The following is a 20968-nucleotide window of genomic DNA, read 5'->3' as shown; positions in this document are numbered from 1 at the left end:
TTTTTTAATACTAGGAATCAAACTCAGGTCCTTGCGCTTGCCAGGCAGGCTCTTATGCCGCTGAGCTATATCCTTGGCCCTGTATTGATTTTTAGAATGTAGATCGTTTACAGTTTGGGATTAAAGTGTCTGAATTGGAAGGTGCTTTAGAGCATGTGTGAATCCACTGTTACTGTGGGCCAGTCTTTTCTTGTCTTTAAAAATCTGTTATGATGGCTTCCTTTACACGGTGATCCAGTCATTGTTCAGATGGTTTAGAAATCTAACCCTGCCCCTATAGAATTTACACCCAGTAATTCTACTTTTACCTCCTAAAGCTAAGGAAAACTAATTGTGTGTGTGTGTGTGTGTGTGTGTGTGTTTGTGTGTGTGTGGTAACTCATTGTCATTCTTGCAGATAAATTATTGTTTCTTCTATTTTGTCAGATGATTGAACTATTTTTTTTTACCTGATTCCCTTAATCATTTGGTCATGATTTAGTTGTCCAGCACCTTATTAAAATTGTCATGCTGGGTATAGTGGCACACATCTGTAATCCCAGCACTTAAGAGGTTGAGGCAAGAGATTGCCATGAGTTCGAGGCCACTCTGAACTACATAGTAAGACTGCCTTCAAAAACCAAAAACAACAAAAACCCCAAAAAACAAAAGACAAAATTGTTAGGAACAGAGTATACCACCAGTATTAGTTTAACTATGCTTGTTTGTTTTCTTTTTCTTTTCTTTTCTTTTTTTTAGTTTGTTTGTTTTCTTTTTCTTCTAGTACCAGGAATCGGACTCACGACCTTGGACTTGCCAGGCAGGCACTTTGCTGCTGAGCTAAATCCCCAGCCCTCTTGTTTGTTTTCCTAATTTTGCTAATACATTAGCTCTCTCATCAGTGTCTTTTAGTAATAAGTAAGTGGTTTTATATGCATAATACAAAAAAAAACTTGTTCGTACACTTTCCTAATTGTGTTTGGGTTTGTTAAAGGAAGATTTTATTCTTTTGAACAAGTTCAGGTAGGGTGGCTGGTACTTGTTAAATGATGGGATCACCTATTATAGATAAACAACTGTCAAGAAGTAGGATCACTACAAAAGATTAAAGTTCTGTAAAATTTTTCTTATTCTCTTTGTCTCCAGAAGAATAGTATGCCTCATTATTTGTTTCTTTGTTTTGTCTTTTTGAGGCAAATCCCGAGTGCTGGATTACACACTATTCTCTAATGCTTTCTTACTCTTTGTTTCTTTGGTACTGGAGAGATTGAACCCAGGACATTTGCACCGAGCTATATGTCCAGCCTTTGTTTTTTATTTTGAGTCAGGATCTCATCAAGTTCAAAATCTCATCAAGTTGCCCAGGCTGGGTTTAAACTAGCAATCTTCTGCCTCAGCTTCCTAGAGTGCTGCAATTGCAGATGTGCGCAACCATTCCTGACACTGTCTTATACTTTTTGCACACCTGTTATCTTAAATTGGGGTAAGAATATCATGAATAAAGATGATTTACTCTATAGTCTTTATTAAATTGACCTCTTTGGATTATAAAATCCTGAGCAATTTTGCATTACCCCTCTTTCTTTTTTTCAGAAAAGATATCTATGTAGTTTAGGCTGGCCTTGAACTCACTGTGTACCATACTTAGGCTGGCCTTGAACTCATGGTGATCCTTCTGCCTCAGCCTCCCTAGTCCTAGGATTATAGATGTGTGCCACCAACTTGGGCTTTGTACCACCTCTTTCAATAATAACACATAGATTTAAAAATTTTTTTTTAATTTTTTTTATTTTTAGGTAGTTGGGCTAGGAATTAAACCTAGGGGCTTTCACATTCTAAGTAAATGCTTTACCACTGAGCTACATCCCCAACCCAATAACAAAATACAGAGCCAGGCATGGTGGTACTTTCCTGTAATTCACATACTCGGGAGGCTGAGGCAGGATAATCACACGTTCAAGACAAACTTGAACTGCATAGCAAGACCATGTCTCAGAAAACAAATATAATTCTATACAATATAATAAAAACAATATATAGCTGGGTGTGGTGGTGCATGTCTGTAATCCCAGCAGTCTCAGGGAGGCTAGAGGATTGTCAGTTTGAGCACAATCTGGGTGACTTAGTGAGACACTGCTTCAAAATAAAAAATTAAGGGCTATGGATATAGCTCAGTGTAAAGGCCCTGGACTCAGTCCCCAGAACTGCATTTTTAAAAAGTGTGTGTGTGTGTTTGTGTGTGTATCACATATAGTCTTTCAGTATTTAATGAACACATCCAATTTTAAGGAAGTTTTGTTGGACTAAGGACGTATCCTCTTGTTTTTCATTAACTTAGCTATAGTTGTCTATTCTGGTTTTTCTTGTTGCTCTTGCTTTTGTTGTTCCCCCCCCCCAACCCTATTTGAATTTTCTTTTCCTTTTTTTTTAAAGAGGAATAAAATAATAACAATAACAAAAAAGACAAAAACAAAACAACACTAAAACAATAAAAATGATACAGAATTTGAAAACAAGATGATAGGAATTAACAGTGGTTGTTATATTACATATTGTTATCTTCAAAGAATTCGCTCAGATTACCAGATGTAGGAGTGCAAGATTGATCAATCAATTGAAGAGAATAAAAAGTAATAAAACATTAAAAATAATAGAGAATTTTCAAAATGTGTTTTTGTTTATAGTATTCCTTTAATGTATATTATCTACCATATATTTAATGTTAGCCTATTTCTAAAAGTTTATAAGAGGGGCTGGGGATTTAGCTCAGCGGCAAAAGCGCCTGCCTGGCATGCGCAAGGTCGTGAGTTCGGTTCCCTGTACCGGAGAAAAACAAAAAAAAAAAAAAAAAGTTTATAAGAGGAAGAGTAGGTTTTTAATCTCTAAAATGATTTGAAACATACTGTTTTGATCAGTATTTTTAGAAAGATTTTTTTTCTTACAAAGATTTATCACAGCACACAGCAGTTGGTTTTTTTGTCTTTATGACTGATACAATTATAGATTATGAATATAGTTGTCATTGTTTATTTTGGTTTCCTAAGTTGTCTGTGCCAGGAAGATAGCTCAGTGGCACAGTGCCTGCTTGGTAAGCACCAGGCCCTGAGTTCTATTCCCAGTATTAAAAAATAAAAAAGCAGAAAACTAAGTTCTTTGTAACTGATTCCTTGAGAGAAATTCTTATTCCTTGAGAGATAATTAGACTAACTTGGTGAGCTTTTTTTTTCCTTTGGGTTTCTGTTTAATTATGGGTATTAAATGTCAGTGATAAACATAAAAATGCTTAACAACTATTTTCATTGTGTGTTGCCTTTTCTTTCTATATCCCTAGTATAAAAAAGGGAGGAAGGCAGGCAGTGCTGGTTATTGAAATCAGGGCCTTGTGCATGTTAGGCAAGCTTTTTACTGAGCTACAATTATGGCCTTTAATACATACTTTTTATTCTGGATTTTCATTTATTAACTCATAAATGCTTTCATATTTCCACAGTAAAATAGTCACTAATTTTTATTAACTGCATAACCCACCATTGATATGGTGTGATTTTTATAACCATTAACCTAATGTAGGACACATAAATTATATCTAAATCTGTAATATTACAGGTAATGTGGAGTAGTAAACATGCAGAAATATTTATTTTGTTCTCAGTTTAAGTCTTTGGGTTAAATGTCCGTGTTTCAAATTGCAAGGTAAAAATAATAAAAGTAGTACTTGTATATACTGTCATTGTTTCTTTTTTTATTTTTTGTTTCTTTTAAAAATTAAAGTAGTCTTTAATACTACTATAGGTCAGAGAGCATATTTTTTTGTACAGTTGTACCAGTAATAGTGAAGTATGTACAAAACAGCTCTTCAAATTTCCTTTTTTGTTTGTTTTTTGGTTTTAGTACCAGGAATTGAACTCATGACTTTGCACTTGCCAGGCAGGCACCGTGCCACTGAGCTATATCTGTGGCTTAAGTTTGTTTTAATTTGCATTTCCTGGATATTAGTGATAGTGAACAGCCTGTAATTAAATTTTTATGTGTATTATGTATTATGAAATGGCTCTTTATATCTTTGATTGATTAGTTTTTTGTCTTTTGTTTTGTTTTGTTTTTTTGAAACAGGGTCTCACTATGTAGTTCAGGCTAGCCTTGAACTCACTATGGAGTTGAGGCTGGCCTGGAACTAACTACCTGTGATCCTCCTGCCTCAGCCTCCTGAGTGCTGGGATTATAGGCATGTGCCACCACACCCAGCCTGATTAGTTTACTTGAATTCATGATTCTTCCTTTTCAGTTTGTTCCACACCTTCCCCAGTAATGCCATCAACACGAACATTTTGAAGACCTCATCTCCCAAAAGAGTGCTAAGTTCTCTGCTATAAATATGTTGGCTCTTTAATGACATCATTTTTTCCTTTTCTTCTTTTGAAAAGCTTTGACTGATCCAAATGCTTCTGCTGCCCAGCAGGCTGTTCTCCAACAGCATCTCAATAGTCTGACATATTCACCTTTTGGAGACTCTCCTCTCTTCCGGAACCCCATGTCAGACCCCAAGAAGAAAGAAGAGGTATTTTTTTTTTTACTTAGAAGAAACTAAGAAAAAGAAATGATTATTAGATGTACCATAATTGTAGACATTTCCAAGTGAAGTATATGCAGTGTTAGAGCATTGTACTTGGATGTTTAACATTCATGAGTAAGCAGAGTTGGCACGTTAGTGAATAAGCTCCCAGGTAGATTCTCAAATTTAGACATCGTAGATTTGAAGTGACAGACCCCAGCACAAACTCATCTGTGATAGGTCCCCTGGCCTTTTCATCTTGGGTCTCAATACTCAGGATGGCTTCTGAACTAGAATGAAGCTGGTATCTCAGAGTCTTCAAGCTGAATCCTCCTGCACACCCCAGCCTGGGCCTCTGGAGTCAAGTCTTGTGGAGTGTACAGACTGTGCGCCTACATAGTAGGACATTTACAGTTGTATTCTCATGTAGTCTTCAGGTTCTCTGAAGAAGGGTTTCTTTTCTGCTCAGCAGGGTAGGAAAGCATTGTCTAGAGCACCAGTGGTAGCCACTGTGTGCCCTGGTCTGCCGTATTCCCATGCTTTGAGTTCTGACTGTGCCAGCTCCAGGTCACAGCTGCTTCCTCATGGGCTACACAGCACCATAGGACATTGGCCCAGACTCCCCCAGAGGGCCATTTGTGGGAGGCCACTGGTACTGGTCCTACTCTTTCTTTAAAGAATCAGCGGTTGGGCTCACTTTGGATTCCCCAAGCACAAGATGCTGGGATTGCTGTGTGTCTCCTTGTCACAAAGTGGTAGGGTCCAAGGGTATTATACAAATCATAAATAGGGTTCAGGGTCATCCCAGAATTCTAAATGTGAGCTCATTCCACCTCTCTATGAGTATAGATAGCGACTTTATTTCATTGCTGGCAGACTTCTGACCCTTGTATTGAGGGACAGATAAGAAAAAGATAGTGACAAAAATGAACAAAGAAAATAAATATTGACAGCTTGATGGAGTACAATGCATCCCTTGAAAAATGCCCCCCCCCCCTTTTTTTTTGAGAGCAGGTCTCACTTTTACACTAACCCAGGCTGGCCTCAAACTTGTCTCACTTTTACACTAACCCAGGCTGGCCTGAAACATGTGGCCTCAAACTTCCTCCCTCAGACTCCTGAGTGCTGGGATTACAGGTGTGCGCCACCATACCCAGTAAAAGGCTTGATTTAAGGGAGATGAGACTTCAAGAAGTATCTAGCAGGTTAATGGCAGAGATTAGATTTGAACTCTGGTCTGATATTTTAGGCCAGATCCATACGTTAAACCAGAGCTTTCCTTGACGTTTTCTTTTTCAGAGATTGAAACCAACAAATCCTGCAGCTCAGAAGGCTCTTACTACACCTACTCATTATAAACTAACACCCCGCCCTGCCACCAGAGTCCGGCCCAAGGCTTTACAAACAGCAGGCACAACCAAATCACATCTCTTTGATGGGCTGGATGATGATGAACCATCCCTAGCCAATGGAGCATTCATGCCCAAGTGAGTTTGTTTTTCATTAATCTAAATTCAGTATGAACTGTTGATCAAATATACAGTTATTTAAATTTAGTACAGATGTAGTACCGCTTATTTTTTATTTTGAAAAATACATCACAGAAGCTAAAAATATATTTCTCACTGGGAGATAACTATAGTTAACATAAAAATATTAGAATATGCTTCTTGTTTTATATATGCATGCTTCTGAGAAATTAGCACTGTTTTTGTTTTCTGGGGTTTTTTGGTATAACCCAAAATGGCAACAAGGCAGAGGATTTATCTCAGTTCAGTAATTGCCTAAGCATTACACAGAAAAATATACAGGAAAGTTTATAGAAGAGTTAATAAACACCAAAAATTACACTTATGTGATTTCTTAGAATGTTGTTATATGCATAGAAAAAATCCTGAAGAAATTTATATGTCAGACTGTTAAACATTTCATGTTAGGACAAGGAAATATTAGGGCATTTCATTTCTGGGTTATTTTTATAGCTGTATGGCTAGACAGATACATACTTTTTTTTTTTTTTTTGAGACAGGGTCTTTGTAGTTTAGGCTGGCCTTAAACTTAAGGTGATCCTTCTGCCTCAGCCTCCTGAGTGCTAGGATTACGGACATGCACCACTATGCCTGGCTCACTTACAGGCTTTATTTTTTAAAAAGCAAATACTTTTCTAATCAGAAGAAGAGTATGTTTTTAAATTTTCTTTTGTTAAGCTTTGAAAATAAGTGGGAATTTATTATGGGTGGTAGTATTCAAGGGGTTCAGAGGAGAAAGAGGATACTCAAAAGGGATTTTCAGTTTTGTGAATATTCTTTGCTTTATTGTTCCAAACCACAGAGTGCAATATAGTCAGACCCCATCTTAGAAAAAACAAAATTGAACAAGAATGTCCTTTTGAAGGGCTCAAGTTTGTAGATAATGTGGATAATATAACTGTATGCTTGACTTTTATTTTGGTCTTGGTTTATAGGAAAAGCATTAAGAAGCTGGTCTTGAAGAACCTTAACAATAGCAATCTGTTTTCCCCTGTTAATCGTGATTCAGAAGATCTGGCTTCACCATCTGAATATCCAGAAAATGGAGAAAGGTAAACTAAATTGTTTTGTGTTGTTTTACGCTCTGTTCATACTTTGCAGAGATCTTTAACTTAAATTTTGTTTTATTTTGTTTTTTAATTTATTTTTTGTACTGGAGATTAAATCCAGGGCTTCACATATGCTAAGTGAGTACTCTAACATTGAGTTACTTCCCTCCCCTTTTTATTTTTTGAGATAATCTGACATCGTTTCCCAAGCTAGCTTTAAACTTGTGATCCTCTTGTCTTAGCCTCCCAAGCAGCTGTCGTTACAGGTGCGCACCACTACGCCTGGCCCTGAGCTTGGAATTTTATGAAAACTTCAGAAGATGGGTCAGTGTTGCCTAGAAGGATGACAGCTGAGGGGCACCTAGAAATTGTATTTGTTATTTCTTGAGTACATTAGACTTGTAATTTATTAGAGTTCTGATTTGTACTATACAGTTATTTTGGGATTTGTGTAACACTGTGTTGGACAAGGTTAGTATGTATTTGAAACCCCTCATCTTCTTAAAATAAAGGGTGCTTTGTCTGTAATGATTAAGTGATACCTAACTCTGTTGTAACCAAACAAAAAAATCAGTATAGAGTATGTAAAAAAAGAGGAAGGGAAAATATACACATTAGTTCTTTATGGTTTATTAATGCATATTCTGTTTTGGAAATTTGTTTATGTAGGAAAACATTGTTACTGATACATACTGTGGAAATTATGAATGGTATACTGCCTTTCTATATCTGTATGATTTTATCTGCTTCCTCATTTTTAATATATGAATAGTTATGGTGAATAAGATAATTTAAGTAGTTCTCCCATTAGTAGATATGTACATTACTTGGTATTCCTGTACTCAAAATAATGCTTCAGTGAAATAATCCTTATATATGCAGGTATATATTATATAGCCTTTTCTGTTGTATAAAATCCTAATTTGATTTTTCGTTGATAAAGCATTTCTTTTTTTTTTTGTCTTTGAGACAGGGTTTTGCTATGCAATTCAGGCTGGCCTTAAGCTCACTTTGTAGCTCAGGCTGGTGTCAAACTCTAAGGATCCTCCTTCCTCAGCCTCTCAAGTGCTGGGATTACAGGTGTGCAGCGCCATGCCTGGCCTGATAAAGCATTTCTTAACACCTTGTTAGTTATAATATTAGAATCTAAAATTTTTTCAATTTTTAAATCTTTTACCACTAATCACTTGTTCCTATACAGTAGAGCATACTTTCTCTGTTGTAAACTAAAAATTGGGATGCTCAGGACCATTCACTTCATGGAAATAAAAAAAATTAAATGCTTGAAATCTAAAACTAGATGTTCCATATTTGAAATTACAATTCTAGGCAGGGTATAGTGGCATTTGCTTGTAAATCCCATCAGAAGGTTTAGGCAGGAGGACACCATTCAAGCCCTGCCTGGGAAACACAGTGACTTAGCAAGATCCTACCTCAAAATAAAAATTTTGAAAAGGGCTGGTGATGTAGTACAGTGTAAAGCCTCTGGGGTTCAATGCCCTATACCCAAAAAACAAAACAAAACAACACACAAATTCCACCTCTAGTACTCAGTGCTTTGTGATGTTAGGCATATTATTTTTCTGTGTCTCCATTTAAAAGAAATGATAATTATAACCTGTTTCACAGATTACTATCAGTATTAGTTTTTTCTTCAATCAGATTTCATTGTTACATACATAATGATCACATTCATCATAGAGAATTTATACCCACATATGATATAACTTGATTCTTTTTTTCCCCTTGTCCTACCCTCCCTTCAACCCCTTAATTAGTTTTTAATACATGGAATTACCCAGAACTCTGCCAGATACTTAGTAAAGTCTCAGAAAAGGTTAGCTGTTATCAGTATTACTATTATAAGAGGCTAAGTTATTACTTCTTTCTCTTTTCAGATTCAGTTTCCTGAGCAAACCTGTTGATGAGAACCATCAGCAGGATGGAGATGATGATTCTCTTGTGTCACGTTTTTATAATAACCCTATTGCCAAACCCATTCCTCAAACTCCAGAGAATGCTGGAAATAAACACAACAACAGCAACAGTGTGGATGATACCATTGTTGCATTAAATATGCGTGTTGCTTTGCGAAATGGGCTGGAAGGAAGCAGTGAAGAAACCTCTTTTCATGATGAATCACTGCAGGATGAGAGAGAAGAAATAGAAAACAATGTTTACCATTCACATCCAGCAGGTCAAATTCACATACTTTTCTCATTTTGGAATACATACTTAAAGTTGATTTCTTTATCCTGGTTTGAAGAGCCCAACTTTTGTAACTTTCCCTAACTTCATAAACTCAGATATTTTTAAAAGTGAGAATAATTATTTTCTACTCTATCAAGAATTTAGTTAGATTAGATATATATACCATACGGCCTGACATATTCGGTGCTAGGCATTCAGTTGGTAACTATTGCTGTGATTTTTATCACCTTAATTCTGTTTACCCTTCACCAAAGACTAATATATTGCATAAACTACAAAATTGAGGTGTCTTGATTTTTCAGCATCTCCCCTCCCCATCTTTTGCGTTCGTGTATGTGTGTGTGCAGACACAGTATCTCAGTTGTGTTTAAGATATCATTACTTTTTCCCACTGTTTAAATAAACTGAGTTAAAATCTATATATAATTAGGAAGTACACCAATCATAAGTATTTATTTCATTTTGACAAACCAAACAAGATTAACAATGCTTTTTACCCTTGAAAGTTCCTTTGTATTCTCATTCCCAAAATTCAACCACAATTCAGACTTCTATCACATAGATCGCTTCTGCTTGTTCTTGCACTTTATATAAATGGAATGATACTATCTACTTTCTGATTCCCATAGTACATATATGTCAGTTCATATTGTTATGGAGTATTCCATTATATAAATGTACTATGTGTTGTCTCCATTCTCCAATAATGAACATTTGGATTGATTTACAATCATTGTTGAAGTGTCTATGAAAAGTTTTTATGTTCATTTACTGCCTTCATAAACAGTATATCTTCTGGTTGCTCAGTGCCTGTAGGAAATGGCTTTTGTACTTTGACATTAAAAATCCTGAATATAGCCAGGCATGGTGGCACAAACCTGTAATTCCAGCACTCGGGAAGTTGAGGCAGGAGGATTGCTGAGTTTGAGGCCAACCTGAACTACACAGTGAGACCCTATCTCAAAAAAAACTCTTGAATATATTTGTGTGTTTATCTACACGACCTTATTATGATAATTGTGTCTTTAATTCAAATACCCAGTCAATACATTTTCCCCCTAATTTCCTCTCTGACCTTGTTTCCTTTTAGAGCTCTCCTACTCCTAAGACCTCTCTAAATCTTGCCAGTAAAAATGCAGGAGTACAAGTGGGGACTGCTGCAGGTTAGAGTTTGATCTGATGTCAGCTTTAAATATTTTCTCTTAGGAATTTAGCCTGATATCTAGTTATAGTGACAAGGAGTTGTAAGAATAACATACCATTGGCTCACTGCTTTCTTTGTAGTTCTTCAGGCTTTTTAAAAAATCTTGTCATCACGTCTGGTCCTTAAGTTGGATGTTCTGAAACCCTTTTCCCTCACTCCCTCTCTCTCTTTCTCTCCCTCTCTCTTTCCTTTTTTCTCTTGAGACATGGTCTTGCTATGTAGTTCAGGCTAACCTTGAGCTCACTGTGTAGCCCCGGCTGGCCTCAAACTCACAGTGATCCTCCTGCTTCAGCCTCCCGGGCGTTGGGATTACAGGTGTGCACCACCATGCCTGGCACCCTTTCAACTTTAATATTACTTCCTGGGCCATCAGATATCTTTTAGGTATATCTGAAATCTTTATTTTAGTTGAATTTTTAATAACACTAATTGCAGACCTTTTAACTTTCCATTAATAATTGGAATTTACTCATGTAGGATTTTTCAAATCATCCTGATGTTAACTCTCTGGAAGTGTAAAGATTTCATTATTATAAATAGAGGCTATGATATCCTGTTATGTATGTTGTATTCCTTAAACTTACTTGACCTTGAATCCCTGTTTTGAAATACATATTCCCCTGTAATTGTGTTTGGTAAAAAAAACAATTTTTAAAAAGTCTGTTATTATGGTATGTATATTTTCTCTCTATGTGATAATTTAGTTACTGAATATTTCACGTAATTTTTTAAAATGCTCATGTCATGTGGAAAAAATTTAAATGTAAATTCAAATAGATATTATTGAGAATTTCTCTGCTCAAGGATAATCAAACATTAGTAGTTAATTTTAACTTAATTTATTTTTTTTGATAATAGGCATTGTTCTCACTAAGGTTGGTTACTATACTATTCCATCTATGGATGATCTTGCCAAAATCACCAATGAGAAAGGAGAATGCATTGTTTCTGACTTCACCATTGGTCGTAAAGGTGGGTATAAGTTTGAATTGGAGTATAAGTTGAGGATTTGTACCTTATTTCTGTAATGAGGGGAAGCTCTTTTTTTAATCAGATTTTATTTGTACATCGTAGATATACATAATGATCACATTCGTCATAGAGAATTTGTACCCTTACATTCCCCTACCCTCCCTTCAGTCCCTCTTCTCTGCATTTACAGAAGCTTTGTTTCCATGTTTTCCTTCTTTTCTCTTTTTTTTTTTTTAAACTTTTACCTTCTTAATGAGGGGACGCTCTTAATACTAGATGTCTTTTTCCCTTTATTTGGGTCCCCTTTTGCCTGAATACTAGAACCTTTGATAAGTTAAAAAAAAAAACAAAAAACAAACCAGTAGACTAGAATATGTAACATTCTTTGGGCTTCGGTATTCCTCTTTGGGCTAGTGACTGGCTCATTGCAGTTTTCCAAAGTCAAAGTACTGGAAGTACCAAGAAATACTAAGTGAGCCAGGACTAGTGGCACACAACTGTCATCCTAGTCACTCAGGAGCTTAAGGCAGGAGTATCAGCAAGTTTAAGGCCTGCTTGGGCAACTGTCTTAAAATAATAAGAACTGAAGATATCTATAGCTCACTGCTTAGTGTGTATGAGGCCCTGGGTTCAATCCTTAGTATCAAAAAAAGCAAAAGAAACACTAAATTAAAAAATTGAATGATTATATTTGATAGCATTATTTTATTACAGATAGCTTAATTTTCTTGGATTAGATATCTTGGCATACTGTACTTAAAAAGGGCTCAGGCATTTTTAACTTCTTTGGCAGGTGAAGTACTAAGGGTTGTTTATAAGGCAACATTACATATACTTGGGAAGAGATTTAAGAAGGCTCTTGAGGGATAGCAGAAGTGTTATAAAAGTGCAGATAAGAATGTAATTAATGTCACCTCTCCCTGTTCCACATTAACTGTATTATGGAGGAAATGACCCCCTCCAAGAACTGTTGGATCATTTAAAATATTGACTGTTTAAAGCTGCCCACTTCTTATTGTTTTATATCAGTATAGGTATAAAGTAGGTATTTGTTTCCTCATACAGGATGAATTTTTAACAGTGTGCTTCGACTTGTAGGTTATGGCTCAATCTATTTTGAAGGAGATGTGAATTTGACAAATCTCAATTTGGATGATATTGTACATATCCGAAGGAAAGAAGTTATTGTCTACTTAGATGATGATCAAAAGCCACCTGTGGGTGAAGGACTGAATAGGTAAGAATTTATTTATATATGTAAACAATCAGTTAAATTATGAGTTGTTTTGTTTCTCTTTTTTTTCCTGTAAACATGAATGGGTACTGGGGATACAGCTTAGGGGTAGAATGTTTGCCCAACATGCATTAAGGCCATGGGTTTGATCCCCAGCACCATAAAAAAAAATCAAAACATGAATGCTATTCTAAATATATTTTCTTCTGCAGCTTCTTTTCTGACTTACTGTAAAGTACAATTACTGTTTTTCTATTTTTATTTAAAAGTATGAATGATAAAGAAATGGTACACTCTGACTTTTCAAATCACTTTTCCTTACTATTAACAGGTCCAATTGCTAGTTTAAAAACTTTTTAATACCTTTCTCGTTTGTTTCTGCTGTGGCTATACTTAACTTTCTATTTTAGTGGGAAATCCTAGCTTCTGTTATTCCTCTAGGCAGGTGAAAGTACCATAGTTAAGATCATTTATGTTTGTAACTGACCAGTCCTGAATCATGAAGAAGCAGAAAATCTGAGTAAACCTGTAATAAGTAAAGAGATTGAATCAGTAACCAAAACCTCCCAGGAATGAAAAGCCCAGGGCCAGGTAACTTCTCTGATTTTTCCAAACATAATAAGAAATACCAGGAGTTCTCCAGTTGTTTTTAAAAAACTGAATAGAAGGGAACTCCTTCAGATTCATCCTACAAGATGATTCTTAATATTAGGTGGTTATAAAGCCAGCAAAAACACTACAACAAAGCTAGATACAGTGGTGCATGCCTATAATTCCAGTACTCTGGGAGGCAGAGGCATGAAGATCACAAGTCCAAATCTAGCCCAGATACCTTATTATCTTATCAAGACCCTTTCTCAAAAAATAAAGGCAAAGGATTTTGCCCAGTGTGAGACCTATGGTAAGACTTTCGGTATGACCATGGGACTTATTTATAGCTTAGGTGTTAGTAAATTAGACTAGAAATAATTGTTGTGCCATGGTAGTTTGAAATAAAAGCATTCTCTAGAACCATATACTAAGTTGTGACTCCTTGTGCATAACTACTATGGGAAGCAAGAGCAAGTTCACAAAATGCCTGCAGAATAATTCCCAAATAACATACCTACATTGCTTTTTATGTACATGTAAGCTGCCTTTCAGTCGTAAATATGAAGCATATATTTCGTTTGTACTTTACAGGAAGGCTGAAGTTACCTTGGATGGGGTTTGGCCAACAGATAAAACATCTCGTTGCTTAATAAAGAGTCCAGATCGACTTGCTGATATCAACTATGAGGGGAGATTGGAAGCAGTTTCAAGGAAACAGGGAGCTCAGTTCAAAGAGTACCGGCCTGAAACAGGCTCTTGGGTATTTAAGGTATAGTCAGTTTACCTAAGTCTTTATAAACTATAATGAGAGTTTAAAAATGTTTGTGTCCCAAACAAAGTTTGTGTTAGAAGAGATCCTTTCTTAAGTTCTCTTTGTTTTTGCAAATTAGGAAATAGATTGTAGAGCTATATTATGACTTGCTCTAAATTGTACATCCCACTATAATTTAGCAATAATAACCTGTTATAAACTTTATAGGAATATGATCCAAGTTCTCTGTTCCATTCTGTGAGCTTTAGATACATTTCTTGGGTGTGCTGTGTCACCATTAGCGACTTCAGTAATTCATCAGGCAGAATTGTCCTTGGTAACTCAGAACTTGAATAATTGTTGTTTACTTTTAACTAGTTGAAGAGCCTCTGTGTAAAAGCAAGCAGTGTATGTAATGATTCTTGAGTTTGTTTTTCTGTGTTGTTTGCATTTAAAAATGACATTGTAAGGTATATTTGTTTGACATGACCAGGTATTTAAAAAAGAGTGGTAGTAGATACCAAACATCATTAAATTTTAGAAAAGAAATAAATTATAATAGGTGACATTTTGATTTCTTAAAACACTTTGATATCTCTCCTTTTTTTAAGGTAATGCTGCAAATTGCAAGGGCAGGTATTTGTGGCAACTTGAATAGAGTACTGTTAAAATTTATTTAGGAGATTCTTTTCTTCCTTAGGTCTCCCATTTTTCTAAATATGGCCTTCAGGATTCTGATGAAGAGGAGGAGGAACGTCCATCCAAAACTAGTACAAAGAAGTTGAAGACTGCGCCTTTATCTCCTCCAGGCCAGGCTCCCCCTTTACAGATGGCTCTTAATGGCAAACCTGCCCTTCCACCCCAGGTAGAGAAAGGACAGTGAATTTGAATGGAATCCGTGATACAGAAGTTGAAAGCAAGTCATTCAGCTGTTACAAAGCTGTTTTATGACCCTGGAACTTTGGAGAGTACACACATATTGGCAGTTATGTGGAGAGGAGTACTTTAGGGAGGGCATGAGGTGGTACAGGCATCTGTTTTTACAAGAGCGATTTAAAAAATTCTCTTGATTCTTGGATCATTCTTCTACAGATTATCATTCTCAAACACCTCCCTCTCTCGTTTGGATTTGTAATTCTTTACTCATTGATCACTTCAAGATAGCATTTTGCTTATGTGGATTGATGCAAAGTATATCCCACTTTTATTCACTACTTGATGTGCAGTTTAATCTTGTTCTTTTTGTTCTTTATCTCGATGGTTTTTTAGCTTTCTGCAAGGGTTTTTAACTCCATTTTTCTCACGTTTGCTTATACTTTAGATAACCTCTTGATATTTGTATTTTAATAATCTTTATAAAAGTAGATGATTCTAGAATGCATATTAAATATTTAGCTTGGAGAGAATAGGGGCTGCATTGTCAATTGCAATTATTTGTATCTTACTCTTTTTCGGTGTTGTTAAGCCAATATAAGCCTCTTGTCTTTATGGGAAAGGTTTGTAATTTTGAATATCAGATAGTTTCTTTGAATGCCAACTCATAGAGAGTTTTACTTTAATCTGGATGTTGTTTATATTCAATCAAGTTAAAATACTATTTTCATGCTGTCACACTCAGAGAAGAGTTTTTGATGTTGGACTTCTTTGTAAAGCATCTTCTACCTCTCAGCTGCTAAAAGCTGGACCTTTGGGATTTTCCATACAGTTTTATGGCTGCCAAAATGTGCAATTTTTATTATGATTTATTAAATAACTCCTTGGAGGCATTTTCTGGAGAATATTGTGTGTATATGTTCATTTGCGCGAACAGGGTAAACGGGAAGATAGACATGGGGGAGCTGGAACTTTTACGTTTATAATCTTTGTAGTCTTCAGAATATCCTAAGAAATCTCTACTTAAATGCTGTAAATGAGCTTGTTTTTTTTTTTAAATTATCCATACTCATTTTGTCTGAATCATATGTGCCCAGTCCCCTTACTGGTTTTTAATCTTACCTTATATATGTTTTTGGAGAAACAGCCTTATTTTGTACCCATATGAGTGTATTTAGGCCCCTAAAGATGAGAGCTGGAAAAGAAAAGCTCCATCCATGGATAGGCGGACAAATTTGTGTAATATGGACAGTCAGTAGTTACTGGGCTCCTTAATTGCCAGAATACAATTCTAGAAAATAAGTGTGAGCTCCTCTGGGAAACTGCATTAAGCAGCAGCTCTTTTCAAAACTTACTACCAAAAATTTTCAGAACAAGTCTTAGTTGAATTGGCGAGGATTCAAATTGTGCCAAAAGAATATACTGAATATAAGCATCTTTTTCAGATAATTGCTTTGGTTGAGGAAATAGATTAAGTCTTTGACCTTTTGGATTAGGAGAGCAAAAACAGGAGCAACGGATTGAGCCGTGCAGATATCTAAGCTTTAGACTTTTACTTGCAATTACTTATGATGGGCTTAGTGCATATGTGCCAGAACAGTAACATGGGACTTCAGAGAACTCCTTACTGTTGCCCAGTGACATAGGCGAGACAGATGGGAAATGACAGAGGTTAGTTATTAACACCCGGGATCATACTTTTGACTTGGCCTGGGGAAAATCCCTGAGCCAACTAAGTGAACTAAAAACAGTCTTCTCATCCCTGAATCAAGATGAGCATCTTCGTACTGTTGCCTGGCCCCTCAAAGACATCGATTTCTGTGAACTCAGGGATACTCAGGTATCCCTGAGTCTGCTATGGTGTGTGCTTGTTTGGTTTTTGTTTTATTTCCACCTGTACCTGTCCTCAGGCTCTCTAACAAAAAGAGTGAAAAGGGTTGAGGGTGTTTTCCTAGCTTTTTAGGAAGATTTACATTTTTTGTTCATGAAAACAATATATTCCATTGTCTTTTATATAATACCTGTCATCCCATGTTTCAAGTTGGTTTGTAAGCCATTTTTCCCCCCTTTTTTCTTCTAAAAAACAAGTATATCTAAGCAGCCAGAAAATATAAAAGCCCATGGTGGCACATGCCTGTAATCCGAGCACTTAGGCAGCTGAGGTAAGAGGATCACAGCAAGTTCAAGGCTAACCTATGCTACATAGTCTTTTACCTTTAAGGCGAGTCTGAACTACGTAGTAAGACGCTGTCTCAAAAATACGTGAGTGTGTGTGAGTGTGTGTGTGTGTGTGTGTGTGTAACTAAATTTTCATATGATCTTTTCTCCTATTCCTTAGTCACACAGATAAATTAAGGCTGTTACAGAAATGTTTTGTTACATAGTTAGAATATTAGTTTCAAACCCCTGGTCTGAGATCCATTTTCTTTCTGCATCAGTACTCTGGTGAGCTTGACATGAATTCCTTAAATCCTGCCTGGTACTCATATATACTTATTTTTTTAATGTTCTTCCCAGGCATTTGAACTGTATACCAGATTCTGAAACCTTTGAAAGGCCAGAGACCTCTGGTGCTCAGATAGAGTGTAGTACTTTTTTGTTGATGTTGCTTTTCAGTACTGGAGATTGAACCCAGGGCTGGGCTCATGATAGGCGTTTTGGCACTGAGCTATATCCCAGGCTCTGCAATGTAGTGCTTTTCAGTCCACCTTTATAACTGAACGATCATATGTTCTGTACCTTCAAGGCAGGCTAATTAGCTTGCTTGGAAACATGGCATATAGTCAATAAATTCATTCAGATAATTTTTTTCAGCACTGAGGATTGAACCCAGAACCTTTCAAGAGAAAAAAAATTTTAAGGAAAAAAATCATTAAGATTTAGAAAAAACTGACATGTTCTTTTGTGTATATCATAGGTGTGGTTGCTCACCTCTGTAATTCCAGCACTCAAAAGGCGGAGACAGGTGGATTGAGTTCAAAATTTGCCTGATCTACATAGTGAGAATGTCTCAACCCCTCCCCCTCAATAAACAAATTATGTTATGTATTTTAGATATACTACATATAGGTAGGTAGATACACTTTTATAGCCACAAGCTTATTTCATATATTACTGGATAGATTTCTTTATTAGGTAGAAATGTTTTTTGATAAAAATAAAATACAGAGTTAATAAGGTTGTTAAGACCTATGCCTTCTCTAGTAATATTTCTTACTGTGTCTGTAGAAAACATACATACTTCCCTTCATAGGTCTTTGAAACCCTAACATGGCATTTCTCTAGAGGATTGTTTTGACAGTGCTGATTTTCCAGCAAAATGAATACAAAATACTATAGTTAGAAAATTATAGAGATGCTATGGTGGAAGCAGATAGCAGTGCTAGTTTTACTGGATGAAAATAACTTGAAAGTTTAGTTTCAAATAACTTGAAAATTTTTGTTTGGCTAAAAGTTAACAAATTAGGGAACATATGGGGTGAAATTTTCCATGATTTTTATAATTAAAGTGGAATTTTTAATATCCCGGGACACTTTTTTCTCCCCCTGCATTGCTTAGAATGGGACCCAGGGCCTTGCACATGCTAAGCAGTCACACTATCACTGAGCTACACCCACAGGCAAGCCCATCTCCAGACTTTTCAAGCAAGAAAGTAGTTGGACTTCCCAGCAGACTTCCTAGTAAATTGAAAAAATGTATCCTATTTGCCTTGTGGGTGTGGGTATATTGGACGAGTATGTTTGTGTTGTATTAGAGATGAAACCTGGGGTTTTGCTCACCTGAGCTGTGTTACCCCCAGCCTTCCTCTTTACCCCTGTACGTGCGTGCGTGTATGTGTGCATGCATGTTTTACTGGGGATTGAACATCAGTGTGTGCCACCACCGAGCTAGATCCCCATCCCTTTTTATTTTGATACTGTTTCACTCAGTCACCAAGGCTGGCCTCAAACTCGTGGTTCTCCTGCTTTAGGCCTCTCAAAGTATCTGGCATCCCAGACATGTATCAATACACTCTGCTCATCTTTGCCTTTGACCATTAATTTTTGAAGTAGTCCTTGGGTATTGTTAATATCCTAAGTGGCAGCTCACCATGTCTAACACCTCTATTTTTCTACAGTTGCCATGAGAGTAATCATTATTTTATTAAAGATATTTGTTGAATATGAGGTAATAAGTGTCTAATTGAATATAAAATTAAAAAGCTAATAGTGAGACCATGAAAATTCTTAAAAACTATCGCTTCTCGGCCTTTTGGCTAAGATCAAGTGTGAAAATTCTTAAAAACTGTCTGTTGTATGATAACATGTGTTTGAGGTTTGGCCTGAAATGGGCTGCTCATAAAAAATCAGTCAGAAATTGTGGAATGATAACCTATGAGTTATAATAAATATAACTGGTAGAATTTTCTGGCTTTAAAATGTTGGATACATTGCCTTAACCATTTGTTAACCTTTTACTAGATGAGCCCTAATGAATTTGTACTGAATCATTTAATTTTACAGTGTGCTTCAGCTTTATGAGCATTTACCTTTTCACCATAAACTGTCATAGTTTTAGCTTTAAAACTGCTTAATAAATGTAAATGCAACTCTTGATTCTTTTTAAAGGGATTATTCCCAATTAGAATATACATTGCTTCTGTCTTACATGGTACTGCACTGCTAGAGCCTAGCTAACCTTGGGACTGAGTTACCCAAAAAATGTTATTTCTAGACACCCCCCCCCCCAAAAAAAAAAGTTTTTTTTTCCCTTTGGCACTGGGCATCAAACTCAGGACCTTGTACTTGCCAGGCAGGTGCTTGTGCCAGTGAGGTATATCTCCAGTCCGCTAAACCCAAAATTGTGTTAGAAATTTATTTCCAAAATTTTTTTTTAAGAAAATGCAGTTACTATAGACTGTGGGGTTTTGGTTGGTTTGGTTTGGTTTCTTTTCTTTCTTTCCTGGTTTTTTGTTGTATGGTACTGGCTAAGTGCCCCAGCTTGCCCTGGAACTTGCTCTCTTCTTGCTTCAGCTTCCCAAGGAGTTGGGATCACAGACTGCATCACTGTGCCCCATTATATGTGCCTTTCGTTCTCTTCTCAATTGCTTCTGGCTGCAAGGCAGTGGGCGGGTGGGGTGATCGTGTGTAAGTCAGAAAATTCTGTTTGTTAGCTAAATCAGGTAAGGCATAATATTTGTCTTTGGAGACCACAATTTGTGTCAGTATAGATGCTGGCTTTTGTCCCAGACCCCATACCGTATTATTACAAAAGGATGATTTCATGCATCCTCACTTAGATCTCAAGTGCTTAGGGTTTTGGTGGTAATACTGTTAAATCCTCTTTTCAAATCTTCTGTCTCACCTCATGATAGAATGGGAAGAATCTAATATTACTGTACCATATTCTGAATAAATTAAATCTGGTCTAGAAGCTCTGTGTTTATTTGATGTAATTTAATGTTTCCCTCATTTTTTTGCTACCTGCAGATTCAGAGCCCAGAGGTGGAGCAGTTAGGGAGGGTTGTGGAACTGGACAGTGACATGGTAGATATCACCCAGGAACCAGTTTTGGATTCCATGTTAGAAGAGAGCATGCCTGAGGATCAGGAACCTGTGTCTGCCTCAACACACATTGCATCTTCCCTGGGAATTAATCCACATGTCTTACAGGTAAAGTTCTAACCCACTCTTACTACAGAAAACCAAATAAATATTTTAGTTCTCTTGCATAACATCAGGCCTCTTCCTTGATGGTTTAGTTAAAAACCATTGAATATTCACTGTAATGGAAAAATATGTACAGCAAATGTTTTGGCGGTTTTTTTTCCCATTCAGGGAGGAAAGCTTATATTGAGTCAAAAGATAGGGCTCTTGGACTTAAGTACATTAGAATTAGAAGACTGCTTTCTAGTCCAAGTTTTATGACTACAGGCAAGTTATTTAATGATTTTTCTCTATACAATACTGTGGTGACTTACGAGGTAATCTTAAGGGTCTGCAAGTGATCCACAATTTTCTTTTCTTTTCTTTTCTTTTCTTTT

At 36.3% G+C, this 20968-nt stretch overlaps 1 protein-coding gene across 7 annotated transcripts in view; it reads left to right on the top strand.

The window, feature by feature from the left end:
* Positions 1-20968, top strand: part of Nup98 (nucleoporin 98kDa) — a 107499-nt gene that overhangs the window by 57865 nt on the left and 28666 nt on the right. For all 7 annotated transcript variants that reach the window (XR_260183.2, XM_005380033.2, XM_005380032.2 and 4 more), the window contains 9 exons: positions 4404-4537; positions 5831-6018; positions 6996-7112; positions 9008-9306; positions 11383-11496; positions 12595-12733; positions 13913-14090; positions 14773-14937; positions 20415-20597. Coding sequence is in view for 6 of the 7 variants with exons in the window: in XM_005380033.2 (XP_005380090.1) it covers positions 4404-4537; positions 5831-6018; positions 6996-7112; positions 9008-9306; positions 11383-11496; positions 12595-12733; positions 13913-14090; positions 14773-14937; positions 20415-20597 (1517 nt within the window). In the remaining variant the exon portion in view is untranslated. The remainder of the gene's footprint in view (positions 1-4403; positions 4538-5830; positions 6019-6995; positions 7113-9007; positions 9307-11382; positions 11497-12594; positions 12734-13912; positions 14091-14772; positions 14938-20414; positions 20598-20968) is intronic.

Source organism: Chinchilla lanigera, unplaced genomic scaffold, assembly GCF_000276665.1.
Source record: "Chinchilla lanigera isolate Chin_1 unplaced genomic scaffold, ChiLan1.0 scaffold00013, whole genome shotgun sequence".
In the NCBI taxonomy this organism is placed as follows: Eukaryota; Metazoa; Chordata; class Mammalia; order Rodentia; family Chinchillidae; genus Chinchilla; species Chinchilla lanigera.
This window is presented reverse-complemented; position numbering and strand designations above follow the sequence as displayed.